Here is a 14,699-nt window from a genome sequence, read left to right as displayed (position 1 = left end):
AGAGAGAGACACTTTGACCCAGGGGAGGAAGTGCTTTGGCTTAGGCCCTGCAGAGAGAATAAACTGCAGCTCAAATGGGCAGGACCATATAGGGTCATTTCCAAGATGTCAGACCTGAACTACCTAATAGAGCAGGAGGAGAACCAAGCAAGGAGGGTGGTTCATGTGAATGCCCTAAAACCCTACTACAGAGGGGAACAGAGGGTTTTATTCGCGATAAAAGCAGCTGAGAGTGAGGAAGCGGAATTACCCTTCTGGGAGGGTAGAGGGGAAGTAAAATACAACCCAGAGGAGGTAAAGATCAGTCCTGCACTCACCCAAGACCAGCAGCAAGAACTAAAAATGCTGCTTAGTAAATATCAACAGGTGTTTTCCAACAAGCCGGGGATAGTGAAGGGAGTGATGCATCGGATCCACACAGGGGATGCACCCCCGCAGGCAGTATCCCCATACCGAGTAACGGGACCCTATAGGGACAAGGTGCGGAAGGAGCTGGACGAGATGCTGAGGGAGAACATAATCGTTCCCTCTTCTAGCCCTTGGTCCTCTCCGATAGTCCTTGTGGACAAGCCTGATGGGAGCATTAGGTTTTGTGTCGATTACAGGAAATTAAACCGTGTAACCACTCCTGATGCCTACCCAATGCCCAGGCTAGACAACCTGATTGAAACCATAGGGGGTTGTCGGTTCATCTCATCATTGGACCTGGTAAAGGGATATTGGCAATTAAGAATTGATCCCAGGGATCAAGAAAAGACTGCCTTTTGCAGCCCTTTTGGTCTCTATGAGTTTCGAGTCCTGAGCTTTGGTCTCAGAAATGCACCAGCCACATTCCAAAGGCTGATGGACCAGACCTTGGCAGGGCTCAGTGACTTTACAGTGGCCTACATTGACGACATAGGGATCTTCAGTAATACCTGGGAAGATCACCTGTTACACCTGGAGTTAGTGCTGCAGAGGTTAAGTGCAGCAGGGCTAACAGTAAAGGCCAGCAAGTGTCAGCTGGGTAGCCCAGAAATAAAATACTTGGGTCACATGGTAGGGGGAGGAGTGATAAAACCCCTGGAGGCCAAAATAGAAGCAGTTCGTGATTGGCCTAGACCCAACACCAAGAAAAAGGTCAAATCATTTCTTGGGTTGGTGGGCTACTACAGAAAGTTCATCCCGAGGTTTAGCGAGATTGCGGCTCCGCTGACCGATCTGACGAGGAAGAAGGCTGATGACCGCATCCCGTGGACCAGCGACTGTGAGGCGGCGTTCCAGAGGTTGAAGGAGGCGTTAATCAACTATCCTGTCCTGCGTGCTCCAGACTTCGACCGGGAGTTCATCATCTACACAGATGCGTCTAACAGCGGGGTAGGAGCAGTTCTGTGCCAGGAGGATAAGAATGGTGACCAGCATCCAGTGTCCTACCTGAGTAGGAAACTTCAAAAAGGTGAGAGACATTTGGCAACCGTGGAGAAGGAGTGTTTGGCCATAGTCTACGCGATCCAGAAGGCCAAGCCTTACATCTGGGGAAGACATTTTATTCTGTGTACTGACCATTCACCATTGCAATGGTTAAAGACAATGAAAACCCACAATAGCAAACTTATGAGGTGGGCTTTAAACCTATAGGACTATGACTTTGAAGTGAAGGTGGTCAGAGGGTCAGTGAACTGTGTTGCTGACGCCTTATCAAGAAGACCTGAAGAATGAAGACGGCGAAAGAACATGGACTATGTGTATATAATGATGACAAAAAGTTAAATGTACCTGGTTTTGAATTTGGTTTGTATGGATAAAGGTAAATTGATGTAATGTATATGGTAAATGTTTAAATGCCTAATTGCTATGGTTAACTTAGAATGTAAGTTTAAGTAAGTATAATGGTATGTATAAATGTTGTTGTGTATTTTATTCAGGTTGTTTTTTGGTGAAAAGCACGTTAGCTTTCCCCCTACAAAACAACTTCTAAAGAGGGGAGGTGTTACATACAGCACTGATGTTACCTGTCTATCATGGGTTTGGAGGGAAAGTTCCATCCTATGGGGAGTGGAAGGCGGGACATCAGGAGGAGGGGCTGTACTGTATAAATATGTGAAGCGTGTGTGGAGAGTTTATGAGATGATGCTGAGACACTGTGAGACACTGGGTTGTGACGAAGCAGCAGCTGGGAAGAAGGAGCTGGTGTGGGAGTCTGTGTGTCAAACAGGGTACTTCTGTGTGTCAGAGTACCAACCTGATAGGTTCAGGTGTCTGTTGGTTAGCCAGAACTGATAGGTTCAGGGTCTGTGCTTTAAGTTAAGGGTTCTGGGTGAACCAAACTGTATGCTTGTATGAGTGAGAATAAGCCACGTTACTTTATTTTATTCACCTGATTGTTTATTTTTCCCTGTGTGTATTTAAATAAACCTAATTCTTTTATTGTTTAAAAATCCATCCCTGGTCTGTGTGACTTCTTAAAGGGAATGGTTGGTGGCAGCTTAGTGTAACTGTGTGACATATCCCAGTAGGTCTGGGGTTGTCACAGTCACCTTTCTCCCCCTAGGGTTGGCTCTCCAATTCCAAAATTCATTTCTGTCTTTCAAAATAAAATTGCTGCCTACTGTACTCTTGTGCTATGTAATCTGCATGGACAGATGCTGAGCAACATCAGTTTTGCACAAGTGGCAGGCAATAAGCATGTGTAAAAGTCAAGCTGCACAACTAGGATATAACCTTCAGTCCTAACTTTATAGCACTTAAGTGATGCAGTGCAATAGTGGGGAAGTGTTTTTTTTTTTAAATAAAAATAAAAATAGAAACACCTTTTTTCAAAATAGGATGGAAGGTGCCATCTGCACTAACATCCACCTCTCCACATCCCCACTGCCATGCAAGAAGGGGACCCCCTCAACCCCAGACGGGAGCAATCAAGGCCATCCCATGGCACGAATCTCTATTGTTCCAAATCAACAGAAGCCTCCGTCCCTAGACTGGTCTACGAGCGATGGGTCCCCACCAGGGAAGAGCATAACAAGAATGTCATGTAGCCCACGTTTTATAAAGCGATCCCACTGTTCCAGCCGGTGGCTCCAGAGCAGGCTAAACTCCCACATAGCCAGCCTCATCGTTTCCTCCGGGCTCAACCGTTCCTCTTTGCGCTGAGCTTGCGGACCCTTGACCCGCTCGGGCCTCCTCCGATTTTCCATGGCTACTTAAACTGGATGCAGCGTCCCTGGTGATGTCTGACCAGAGCATCCTCATTCCCATTTCAGAATCTTTGTAGCCAGATGGGGTGCACGGCTGGGCAAACTCACGTGTCGCCCCTGTACTCCCGAGGGTGACACAGTGTGAGTGGCAGGAGCGTACGGGACGTTCCCCGCGAGAGTCCTGGAGAACAAGAGGGAGCTAGCTTTTATTTCCTTCTGGTGGGAGAGCGACCGGGGAGAGTGGAGGGGGAGGCAGGCTGGGTTACTCCCTTTGGCGGCTTGCCAGGCCTATGGCTGCCTCGGCAGCATCCCAGAGTTTGCGGCCCACGGCCGGGTCTTCCGCCAGGGCCAGCGGCAGGGTCAGGCTGCAGTCGCTGTCAAAGTACTTTCCCGAAACGCCTTCCACCTCCCTGGAGACGGCGCAGTACAAGGCGCTGGTGGCTCCTTCCTTTGGAGTCTGGGGAGAGCGGAAGGGAGAGGGGTCATGGGGGGGGGGCATTTCGCCAGAGCATTCCTTCCTTCCTGGCACAGGAGGAATGGGGAGCGGCTGGGGGGGGGGACGGACCAGGGCTCCCGGAAGATGCCCCGTTGGTCGAGGTCACATGAAAGCCCCAGGCCAAGGAGAGAACGCCTCACAGCCTTGGTGGGTTTGGTCCTCAAGCATGGCCTCTACACCCTCAGCCGTAGGAATTTGGGACACTAAAAACTGCCTATTAGTTTGGAACTGCCCACGAAAACCCGGTGCATGACCCCGAAGAAGAGGATTGGTCACTGACAGCTCGCTGTTTTTGGTTTGTATTCTTAATGGCCAACTGATTAAAGGCATCACCTGCTCCTGCATTTCTAGCAACTGTATCTCCAGGCAGGAGTGGTCCTGTGTGCTTGAGCAGACGGAGTCGGGAGCTCTTCGTATTCCCCAGTACTTGAGTTTCCCCGTTAGCTTTCTGGCCCTACGCTCTCCCCTCCCCTCCCCTCCTCTCCCCATGAGGGTGGGCAGCCCACACCAGCTCAGCTAGATGACACCTGCTCCCCTAAAAGGTGGAGGCCCCTCTCCTCCCCTGAGCTTCACAGGGCTCCCCCTCCTTCCTCACCTTCAGAAAGAGGGTCCCAAGGATGCTGAAGAGCAGACGCATCCACCAGACATAATCGCGCATAATTTCCGTCTTGACGACGCCTGGGTGCACAGCATTGACAGAAACCCCTGCATGAGAAAGCGGAGAGCTGTCATTCGCGGCAAGGCAGCAGCAGCCGGGGCATGGGGGGGCGGCGGGGGGGAGAGAAGGAGAAGGAGGGCTTGTGGGGGGGGGGGTTAGCTTGGATTTTGTGGCCGAAGCACTGCAAGCAACAGCACGCCTATGCAAGTCCAGAGTACCAGCTCCAGTGGGGAGACACACCTGAGGTGAGGTGCGGTGGAGAGTAACTGCATGAAAACAGAGACCTGCTGGCCACGCCAGCTACAGCAGACGTTGGTTGCGGGGCAAGGAATGAGAGCAGGCAGGAAACACTTGCAAATGTGATCATCAAAACTGCTCCTTGGGGTGTGTGGGGAGAGCATTAAGCGCCCGGCATCCTTTCTGAGGCTTGTGTTGCTTCGTTATGCAGAGGTCCTGGCAAAGAGCCTGGGGGCACCTTGGCACAGAAGATGGTTGATTCGGCAGCAGCTTCCATAGGTTGCAGGCGGCCCGCCCGGCCCCATCTTGGCGGTCCTTCCGCAAGCGGGCCAAGACCTTTCTCTTCAGGGCAAGCTTTCCCCTTAGTGCCTGGCTGCCTGAGTGGGGTTGACAAATGGATGGTTGTGCCCTTACGGCTTCGAATGTCTTTTGGGTGTTGACCTTGTTTACTGTATTTATTTGATTTTTAAAAGAATAAAAATAAACCCTGTCTAAAACAGTGTGGTATTATATACTTTCTAGCTTTTAAATATTGTCTTCCATGTAAGCCGCCTTGAGTCCTTTTCAAGGAGAAAGGGGGGGTAAAATATTTTGAGGAAATACATGACCTCGGCTGGGATGTGCTTGTGAAGATGAGAGGCCACGTTTTTGCACTGGGTTCCCAAGACTCTCATTTTCCATTTCATTGCCTGGTGGTCCAAGTTTAGGGGTGGGGGGTCCCATGGGAGTGCTGCACGATCCCATCTTGCTTTGGTGCCTCAGCAGCAGAGAAGGGGGGGGCCCCCTCACGGCACAGGCCTCGCAACAGAACCGGAGGGCTGGCAAGGGCCCCACGTTGAGCCTCCTGCTGAATGAGGGCAGCCACCGCTCATGCACCCCGACAGGCGGGCATCCCTCTGCCAACGCCTCCCATGAAGGAGAGGCCCACCTCACCCCGCCTGAGGCAGGCCGACCCGCTGCCCGACAGCACCTCCTGACAGGCCCGCCTCGGGGACGCCTGCTCAAAATCTCTTCTTGGCCCTGTACATTTGTTGCTTTGGGTCCCACTCCCTGGAGGTATGGAAACCAACCCTAGCCCCACCACCACCACCACCTGGCAGGCCATCAGATCTTGGAAGAGAGCTTTCATCTCGCCTTTCTACAGGGTGAACACAGACAAGTCCCTCCACGGTCCTTCACAGAGCTTAGCCCCCTGCCCTTTGATGCAGGGCGGCTGGCCCAGATCCTTCGTCTGCTATTCCTCAGGGGCCCGGAATAGAAAAAAAGTCATTTATCCCAGGTGAGGATGGACCAAAGCAGAGTACAATGGGATTATGACTTCTCCTGCTCTGTGGGCAGCCTAGCATGGCATCCGCAATTTAACTCTCTCTCTCTCTCTCTCTCTCTCTCTCTCTCTCTCACACACACACACACACACACACACACACACCACTTTAAAAGCAATGGTACAAGAGAGCGGGACGCCTTCTAGAACTGGGATAGAGAGGCTGATTGCTTCCAGTGTGAGAAAGAGATCCGCTCATCCTTCTGACGGGAGGGGTGGGTGGGTTTCCGGTGGAATCTCATTTCCAAGCACTGAGCGAGAGGGTCGCGTACCTGTCCCGCGCAGCCTCCGGGCCAACTCAGATGTGAAGACAATGTTCATGAGCTTGGTGCTGCTGTAGGCATTGGAGGCGCCCTTCGGCCGCTCTTCTCCGGTCAGGAACTTGACATTCACGTCCCCCTTATAATGTATGTAGGAGGAGACATTCACAACGCGTGCAGGAGCCGAGGTCTTCATGATGTCTGGGGGTGGGGGAGGAGAGAGAGAGGTTAGGAGTGGAATGGGGTGGGGCACAGTCAAAGGCTAAGACCAATCTGGAGCAAAGAACCCACCCCCACAGACACACCCCCCTGCTTCCCCACCAGGGAGCAAGGAATCCAGGCTGGGTTCAGAAACACACACACACACCCTTGGCTGACCTGTAGGCTGACCCCAAAGGCTTCCTTTGGCTGGACTGTCTCTAGACTGATCCCCAATTTCTGATAGGGGAGGGATGGGTGTGGCTCCCCCACAGAGCCACTTTTCCCCCTTCATATCCGTCCACCCAGACATGTTTGCCACGGGCTGCTGAAGGAGCGTGGCAGTGCCAGGATACTGGCCTCCAGTCCTTCTCCAAGGGATCCCTGGCAAGGGGGTCTCTCCCTTGGGCACCATCTTCTCAGAGCTGTTACACACGCCAGGACTGAGATCGGTCAGTCACAACCATACCAGGATCTATTCCACACTGAGACTGTATTGCTCGGGGGGGGGGGGCGGCATCACTTTGTACTTGCTGGCCTCCTATTGCATTTGAACCACAGGGAAGATTGCCAAACTCTCACGGATGACCACTGGGGGTCAAGTCATGGTGGTGGCTGCTGTCCCTGAACAAGGAGACCCAAGTTTGCATCAAGCTGCCCATGTGGGTGTATAGGTGCCTCTGCAGAATCAGGCATTACTTTTCGCATTTAAAGAAAAATGACACAGTCTCTCCCTTGGATGGGAACAAGGGCAACCAGCCACTGCTTGAACCTGCAGGCCGGGCTCGGAGTTCCCTGTGGAGGGTGGAGGGGAAACCCCAGGGGTCCCTGGCCTCCCTCCTGTTCCTGGATCGCTCTCTCTTTCACTCAGCCTGAGCCCCGAGGGCTTCCCCAAGGGAGGGTGGTCCTCCTGCTAGTGCAGCCCCCTCGGCCGGCCGGCCGACCTCCTGGACAGAAAGGAGTCCGTCTTTACCCAGCAAAAGGTTGGTGAGCAGGAAGGGGCCGAGGGCGTTGGTGGCAAAGAGAAGCTCCAGGCCCTCTTCCGTGACTCTGTGCGGCAGACCTGGAGGGGAGACAAGAAAGGGGGGGGGGGTTCGGCTCAGTCGTGGGCTGCTTGGTGTCCAGGCTCCCAGCAGAGGAGCAGCCTGGGTCCTCTGCTTCTCTGCCCACCCTTCACCCCCCCTACTCCCTTTCCCTCTTCTGCTTTATCTGGGGCTCCATCAGTGGGTGGCCCTCCTCCCGCATCTGCCCTTTCTTCTCGGCACAAAAGAGCTCCCCATTCACATGTCAACTGGGCTGACACCAAGACACCCCAAGCCGGGGGGGGGGCGGGCGGGGGGGCGGGCAGGATCCTGGGCCAGGATCTGGTCAGGTCCATTGAACCACCAGGCAGCCAAAGCAGCAACCATCTTGCAAACGGGTGTTTGGGCTTCCCCGTGGGGTCACCAATCTGCAGGCGCCGCAAGGCTGCTGAGCCTGGGCCAGAGGTGCTGTCAGGCGCTGAAGGGGTCCAGTTAATACATCTTTATCTATCTATCTATCTATCTATCTATCTATCTATCTATCTATCTATCTATCTATCTATCTATCTATCTATCTATCTATCCATCCATCCATCCATCCATCCATCCATCCATCCATCCATCCATCTATCTATCTATCTATCTATCTATCTATCTATCTATCTATCTATCTATCTATCTATCTATCTATCTATCTATCTATCTATCTATCTATCTATCTATCTATCTATCTATCTATCTATCGTAGCCTAACCAGAGCCATCTTGCTTTCTGTAACTGCTTTGCTGCCTGGCTAAGTTTCTGCTTTTGAGACAAAAAAGGCCAAGGTGGGAGGGCCACCCCCCCCCCGCCTTCCGTGGCTTGGAAGCGACAACGGGTCTAATGAAGCGCGCCTGTCCTTGGACTGATAACGAGCTGTCGGCGGCGTCGGACCCGGAACCCAGGGAGGGTGAGGGAGGGCAGGCCCCTCCAGCCGCCCCCTCTCCCCCTCCTCCTTCTCCCCACCCTTCTGCCTCCCTCGTTATAAAAACGTGTCCTCTGTCCCGAGGGGCGCCCGCTTCGTCTCGGCAGGCTTTCTGCGCGCGAAGTTTGCGCCTCTTTTGCTCGCTTTCGGCTTGGATCTCTCGGTCTCCGGCTGATGGATGGATTCACGGCTCAGAGGCAGGCGAAAGCCAGAGACCCTTCCGTCCCTTTCCTTCCCTTGCGGCCGCCTTCGTTCGGAGGGGCCGGCGGGCAGGGCAGCGCAGGGCAGGGCAGGGCAGGGCAGGCTCTCCGGCCGCAGGGGCGTTCCCCTCGCCCTCCGCGTTTCCCCACGCGGGGCGGGGGTGGGGGCTCCGTGCAGGCAGAGGGGAGCCCGGGGTGTTCCGGAGAGGAGAGCCGCCGGCGGAGCTCTCTCGGCGGCGCGGGGGCTGCGCCACTTCCAAGCAGGGCAGGGCAGGGCTTACTCACGCCTAGCCGGGAGGAGCAAAGACCCTTCGCGGAAAGCTGGGGGGGGGTCGCTCCACGTGATGCTTGGGGGACCCCCCCCCAGCAGTGGCAGCAAATAGGTCGGAGCCTTCGGCGCTGGAGCCCCCTCCCCTCCCCCCCCCCCCGTCCGGGCTCCGGGCTCCGGGCTCCGGGCTTCCTTCTCACCTGAGGCTCCGGCGTTGTTGACCAGGATGTCCAGGCGCCTCTCCTCCGCCAGGAACTGCCGGGCGAAGGCGCGCACGGAGGCCACGGAGCTGGTGTCCAGGAGGCGGAGGTGGACCTGGGGGTTGCCGGTGGCCCGGCGGATCTCCTCCAGGGCGGCCTCCCCCCGCTCGCGGCTGCGGCAGGCCAGGACGGTGCGGGCGTTCCGGCGCGCCAGGTCGCGAGCGATCCATTTGCCGATCCCTGCCCGGAGGAGGAGGAGGAGGGTCCCGAGTCACCCAAAGGGCAGGCCCGCCTTGCCTCCCACCCGACCCGCCCGGAGCCTTCCTCCTCCTCCTCCTCCTCCTCCCAACAGCCGCCGCAGGTGGGGATCCCGAGAGGGTCCCCGGCCGCCCCCGCGAGATGCTCGTTGCGTTTTTAACAACAACAACAGCAGCAGCAACCGTGGTCGGGCCTCAGAAAGGAGGGGAATCGCCCCCATTTCCAAGGCCTTGGCCGGTCTGTCAGGGCCCGATCCAGGGCCCCCGGTCCTCTGGCCGCCTCGACTCCCTTCTGGAAGGTGAAGGGGGCCGGCGAGGCAGGTGAGGCCTGTCCCGCAGGACTTCTTGTACCTCCACCAGCAGGTCTCTGGGCAGCTGAACTCCTCCCTGCCCCCCCCCCCGCAACTGTGTCTCTTCTCTCCACCTGCCTGGTCATCTCTAGAAGGAGCCTCCCCCTAGGGGGGAGGAGGAGGAGGAGGAGGTCTGTAGCAGCATGGAGTCACCCTTTCCTCTCCCTCCTCTTGATTTTTACCCAAATGCGCTCAACGGAGGGACACCGCAAGCCAGCTCCGACTCATGGGTCTGGAAGCCATAGCGAGGGCCTGGGATCCGTTGTGGAGTTCACAAGATGGAGCCCCAGTGCCTCGGCTCCACGGATTCGTGACCAGGTGCCCGGTGTTCCCTTTACAACCACCTGGCCTTGCCCTTATTTCTCCTTCCACCACCACCACTTCTGGGTTGGCCCATTCTGCCCCTTGTCCGGTCCACCCAAAGGAAAGCCCCTCCAGCTGGAAGACAACCCCAGCCCACGTCTCCACGCCCGGCACGGATCTTCAGACTCCGGGGGTCTTGGGGAGGTGGTTCAGCAACATGTCAGGGAAGCAAGAAACCATGGAGGCCACCTTTCAGGGTCAGGGAGAACATGGGGGCCCCCACAGGCTTCAGGACACGAACCCATCCTCTGGGTAGCCCGGGCATGGCCCGGCTCCAGTGGAGAAGGCAGTGTGCCATTGGTCAAGCAAAAAGCTCCGGCGACTGTGCAGGGGACCTTCGGCAGAGGTTGGGGGACCAGAACCCCCCCAAAAAACAGGCAGCGCCAAACGTGAGCCAAGGGCCAAGTCCTGCCCAAACCTCGCCCAAGCGAGTGTAAGTACCTTCTGCCAGAAGTGGGGCCAGCCTAGCCCCCCTGAACCACAGAGGGCTGCGCTTCCCGTCCCCCCTTCCCCTCTCAATATGTGCCCCCAAGGCTGAAAGAGAGGGGAAAGGGCCTGCCCTTTGGGAGCCACTTTCACCCACCTTCTACAATCTAATGTGAGATCATCGGGGCTTTTCCCCCCAAACCAGCTGTGACCAGCTGTCCCTCTTTCCAGCTGTGGCTACCCTCCTTCCTCAGAGCAGCAGGTTCCCCCACCCACAAGTTACTTTCTAAGGACATTTTGTGGACCTTTCTAAACAAAAATCGACCGGATTTTTCCCAGTGCCTTTCCCTTGTCCATCCTAAGAGACACTGAAGCCTTTGGGTTTTTTTGCTTTCGTCCTTGGTCTCTCTCTCTCCACCCCCAACCTGTTGTATCAGAATGGGCCCCTGGAGGCAACCAGAGAGTAAATCCCTCTGTTTTTTTTAATGGCCCCATAACCACAAGGCTCTGAGTTAACCCCAGGCAGCCACAACATCCTGCCCTGGGTAAAGGCACCCTGGGGAGCCCCGGGAACCCCCTCTGAGACCAGGTACCACCTGTTCTGATCTCTGACCGCTAAACCCGATCTTGCTGCCCAGGTTTGTTCCCGCAAAATGCATGCACACGCACACGCCTTTCTCTTTCCCACCCTCTTGCACTGACTTGTTTGCTTGCTCACGGGAGCGTTGAAGGCTGAGGGCCAAGGGCTGCCCTGTTCAGGCTGATCGGGCAGCCGCTGCTGCCGTTTCCCGAGGGGCAGAAGCAGCCCCCCCCTTGCCAAGCAGGGTTCCGTTCTTGCTCCAGGCATGGCAGCTGGCGGGCCGTGCGGAGCAGCCCAGCTAATGTGAGGCCGCGCCAGCCCTTTCCCTCCCTCCCAGAATATTCATGGAAGGTTCCAGGAGCCCTGCAGGAAGTAATGCAGCCCCACAGGTGACTGGCACAGCTTGGCTGGGCCGCGTACAGATCGCAAAACACCCACCCCAAAGGCCCGGGTGACGGGTGGGTCACCTTTTGTGGCTCTCGGGTGGCTGAGCACCCTGAGCCCAGCCCTGCTGGCAGACTCACCGGTGCTGGCTCCCGTGACAACAGCTGTTTTGCCCGTCAGGTCCACGGGGCACACGTCAGGACTCCATCCCCGCCGTCTTCTTATCCAGAGCACTACAGACAGGACCAGAGAACAGGTAAACCAGATGGGGTGGGAAAAGAGAGCCAGCACGGCCATGGCCGGGACTGGGTACGGGAGGATGGCAGAGTGTGCTCCCTGTGCCGTTGCTCCCTGGCAGGTCGGGAGAGAACGCCACTTTCTTGGCTGACTGGGACAGGGGCAGAGTCCAGATCTGAGGAATAAAAGGCAGGCAATTCCATCAGACCAAAGACCAAAGCCGCCCAAGCAAAGGGTGCTGCTTATATAATAAGCACAACGCTTCAGGCACTCTCTGGGTGGTTTATTTATTTATTTTATTTCTTTATTTAATTTATATGCCGCCCACACTACCCAAAGGTCTTTGGGCGGCTTACAGCATTTAAAATACAATAAAGATACATAACAATTAAAATACAATTAAAATATATATAAAATTGCCATCGGACCCACAGCTAATATTATTTCAGTTAAAAGCCTTCTGGAACAGGAAGGTTTTGACCTGGCGCCGAAATGTCATCAGTGTCGGCGCCAGACGAATCTCAGTCGGGAGGGCATTCCATAGTCTGGGGGCAGCTGCCGAAAAGGCCCTTTGTCTACAAGCCGTCCCTCTTACCTCCTTGAGGGACGGCTCTTTCAAAAGGGCCCCCTGGCTAGATCTTAACTGCCGGGTAGGTTCATATGGAAGGAGGCGGTCCTTCAGGTATCCAGGGCCCAAGCCGTTTAGGGCTTTATATGTCAAAACAAGCACTTTGAAGTGGGCCCGGGCAGCAACTGGTAGCCAATGTAACTTACACAGAATCGGCTTGATATGTTCCCTGGCGGCCACACCACTCACCAGCTGCGCCGCTCGATTCTGGACCAGTTGCAATTGCTGGACCGTCTTCAAAGGCAGCCCCACGTAAAGCGCATTGCAGTAATCTATACGGGATGTTACCAGTGCATGTGTAACTGTCATGAGACTCCGCTCGTCCAGGTAGGGCCGTAGCTGGTATAGTTTCCGCAGCTGGAGGAAGGCGCCCCTGGCCACCGAGTCCACCTGGGCTTCCAGTGTTAGACTGGGGTCCAGGAGCACCCCCAAGCTGCGGACCCTGTCCCTTAGGGCGAGTGTAACCCCGTTCAGGGCAGGGAGATGGCCCTCCAGCCTGTCTGGCGAAGCACCCACTAACAGCACTTCCGTCTTGTCTGGATTGAGTTTCAATTTATTGACCCTCATCCAGTCCATTATCAGGTCCAGACACGAGTTCAGCACAGAAACCGCCTCACCTGGATTGGTGGAAAACGAGAGGTAGAGCTGAGTGTCGTCAGCATATTGCTGACTCCTCAGCCCAAACCTCCTGATGACCTCTCCCAGCGGTTTCATGTAGATGTTAAACAGCATGGGGGACAGTATCGAGCCCTGAGGAACCCCATGACATGAATGCCATGGGGCAGAGCAACTGTCCCCCAGCACCACCCTCTGGACACGGTCAGCCAGGAAGGAGCGGAACCACTGTAAAACGGTGGCCCCAACTCCCAACCCAGCCAGCCGATCCAGAAGGACACCATGGTCGATGGTGTCGAAAGCCGCTGAGAGGTCCAGGAGTATCAACAGGGTCACACTCCCCCTGTCTCTCTCCCGGCAAAGGTCATCATACAGGGCGACCAAGGCAGTCTCTGTACCAAAACCCGGCCTGAAACCCGATTGAAATGGATCCAGAAAATCCGTTTCATCCAGCAGCGCCTGGAGTTGCCCAGCCACAACCCGCTCCAACACTTTGCCCAAATAAGGGAGGTTCGCTACTGGTTGGTAGTTAGCCACCAGCCTTGGGTCCAGGTTTGGCTTTTTAAGGAGTGGTCGAATTACCGCCTCTTTCAAGGTGGTAGGGACCACTCCCTCTCTCAAAGAGGCGTTCACGGCCTCCTGGACCCAGGTGCGAACCCCCCGGCTGATCTTCTAATTAGCCAGGATGGGCAAGGGTCGAGCGGAGTTGTGGTAGAACGGACAGATCCAAGCATCCTGTCCACATCCTCAGGTCTCAACAATTGAAACTCATCCATTAATACCTGACCAAAGCATGGTGCACTGGACGCATCCTCTGATTCTGCAGTAACTGTGGAGTCCAACCCACTGCGAATCTGAGCGATTTTTTCCTCAAAATGGATGGCAAACTCATCACAGCGAGCTGATGAGCAGTCCAGGACCTCCACCGGATTTCCTGGTTGAAGAACATCCTGGACCACCCGAAACAGCTTGGCTGGATGACATTCTGAGGAAGCAATACGGCTGGAGAAATATTGCCGTTTCGCCAGCCGTATTGCCACAAAATAGGCCCGATAATGGGCTCTATGTCGTGTTTGATCAGACTCCCAGCGGGATTTCCTCCACCTGCGCTCCAGCCGTCTCCCCTCTCACTTCACCCCCCGCAGTTCAGAAGTATACCAAGGAGCTGTCTGGGCTCGGTGAGCAGGGAGAGGGCACTTAGGCGCAATCATGTCAACCACCCGGGTCATCTCCCTATTCCATAGGGTGACCTGAGCTTCGACAGGAGCGCCGACCATATCAGACGGATAATCCCCCAGAGCATTCAGGAATCCATCTGGATCCATTAGTCTCCGAGGGCGGATCATCTTAATAGATCCCCCACCCTTCGAGAGGGAAGAAGAAGCTAATAGACTAAACTTGACCAGGAAGTGGTCTGACCATGACAATGGGGTCACGACCAGCCCCTCCACATCCAAACCACCATCTTCCAGTCCCGTTGAGAAAACCAGGTCCAAGGTATGGCCCTTTTCATGCGTTGGGCCGATGACACATTGAGACAGCCCCATGGTTGTCATGATGGCCATGAAGTCCTGAGCTGCCCCAGTCAAGGGAGCCTCGGCATGAATGTTGAGGTCCCCCAGCACCAACAGCCTGGGAGTCCTTAACACCAGGTCCGAGACTACCTCCGTCAGCTCAGGCAGAGAGACTGTTGGTACGCAGCAGGGTGGGCGGTACACCAACAGAATCCCTAACCTGTCTCGCGAGCCCAACACACAATACAGGCCCTCGAGACCTCCTCTCAAAGGGACAGGAAGCCTGGTCAAGGAGATAGAACTCCTATAGACTATAGCAACTCCCCCTTCCCGACCCTCCGAGCG

The 14,699-nt window shown here is 55.4% G+C and overlaps 1 protein-coding gene across 1 annotated transcript; it reads right to left on the bottom strand.

The window, feature by feature from the left end:
* Window positions 1-2,696: 2,696 nt before the first annotated feature.
* LOC110079796 (retinol dehydrogenase 11) lies at window positions 2,697-11,806 on the bottom strand. The gene is made up of 6 exons (XM_073002223.2): window positions 11,501-11,806; window positions 9,001-9,240; window positions 7,320-7,409; window positions 6,161-6,349; window positions 4,265-4,374; window positions 2,697-3,630 (listed from the first exon to the last, which is right to left on the bottom strand). Exons 1-6 carry the CDS (start codon window positions 11,655-11,657, stop codon window positions 3,436-3,438), a joined length of 981 nt encoding a protein of 326 aa, XP_072858324.2. The 5' UTR covers window positions 11,658-11,806; the 3' UTR covers window positions 2,697-3,435.
* Window positions 11,807-14,699: the final 2,893 nt, after the last annotated feature.

The sequence above is a fragment of the Pogona vitticeps genome, chromosome 5, assembly GCF_051106095.1.
Source record: "Pogona vitticeps strain Pit_001003342236 chromosome 5, PviZW2.1, whole genome shotgun sequence".
Lineage (NCBI taxonomy): Eukaryota > Metazoa > Chordata > Lepidosauria > Squamata > Agamidae > Pogona > Pogona vitticeps.
The sequence above is the reverse complement of the archived record's forward strand: the minus strand, read 5'-3'. Positions and strand labels throughout refer to the sequence as shown.

What these genes read in the sequence shown, in the direction of transcription:
- LOC110079796 (XM_073002223.2), bottom strand. Translation starts at nt 11,657, where the DNA reads ATGGCCGTGCTGGCTCTCTTTTCCCACCCCATCTGGTTTACCTGTTCT. An exon ending in CCGGAGGCTGCGCGGGACAG is followed by an intron (nt 4,375 to 6,160) that starts GTACGCGACCCT and finishes TTTCTCATGCAG; the next exon opens with GGGTTTCTGTCAATGCTGTG. An exon ending in TTGGGACCCTCTTTCTGAAG is followed by an intron (nt 3,631 to 4,264) that starts GTGAGGAAGGAG and finishes CGCTCTCCCCAG; the next exon opens with ACTCCAAAGGAAGGAGCCAC.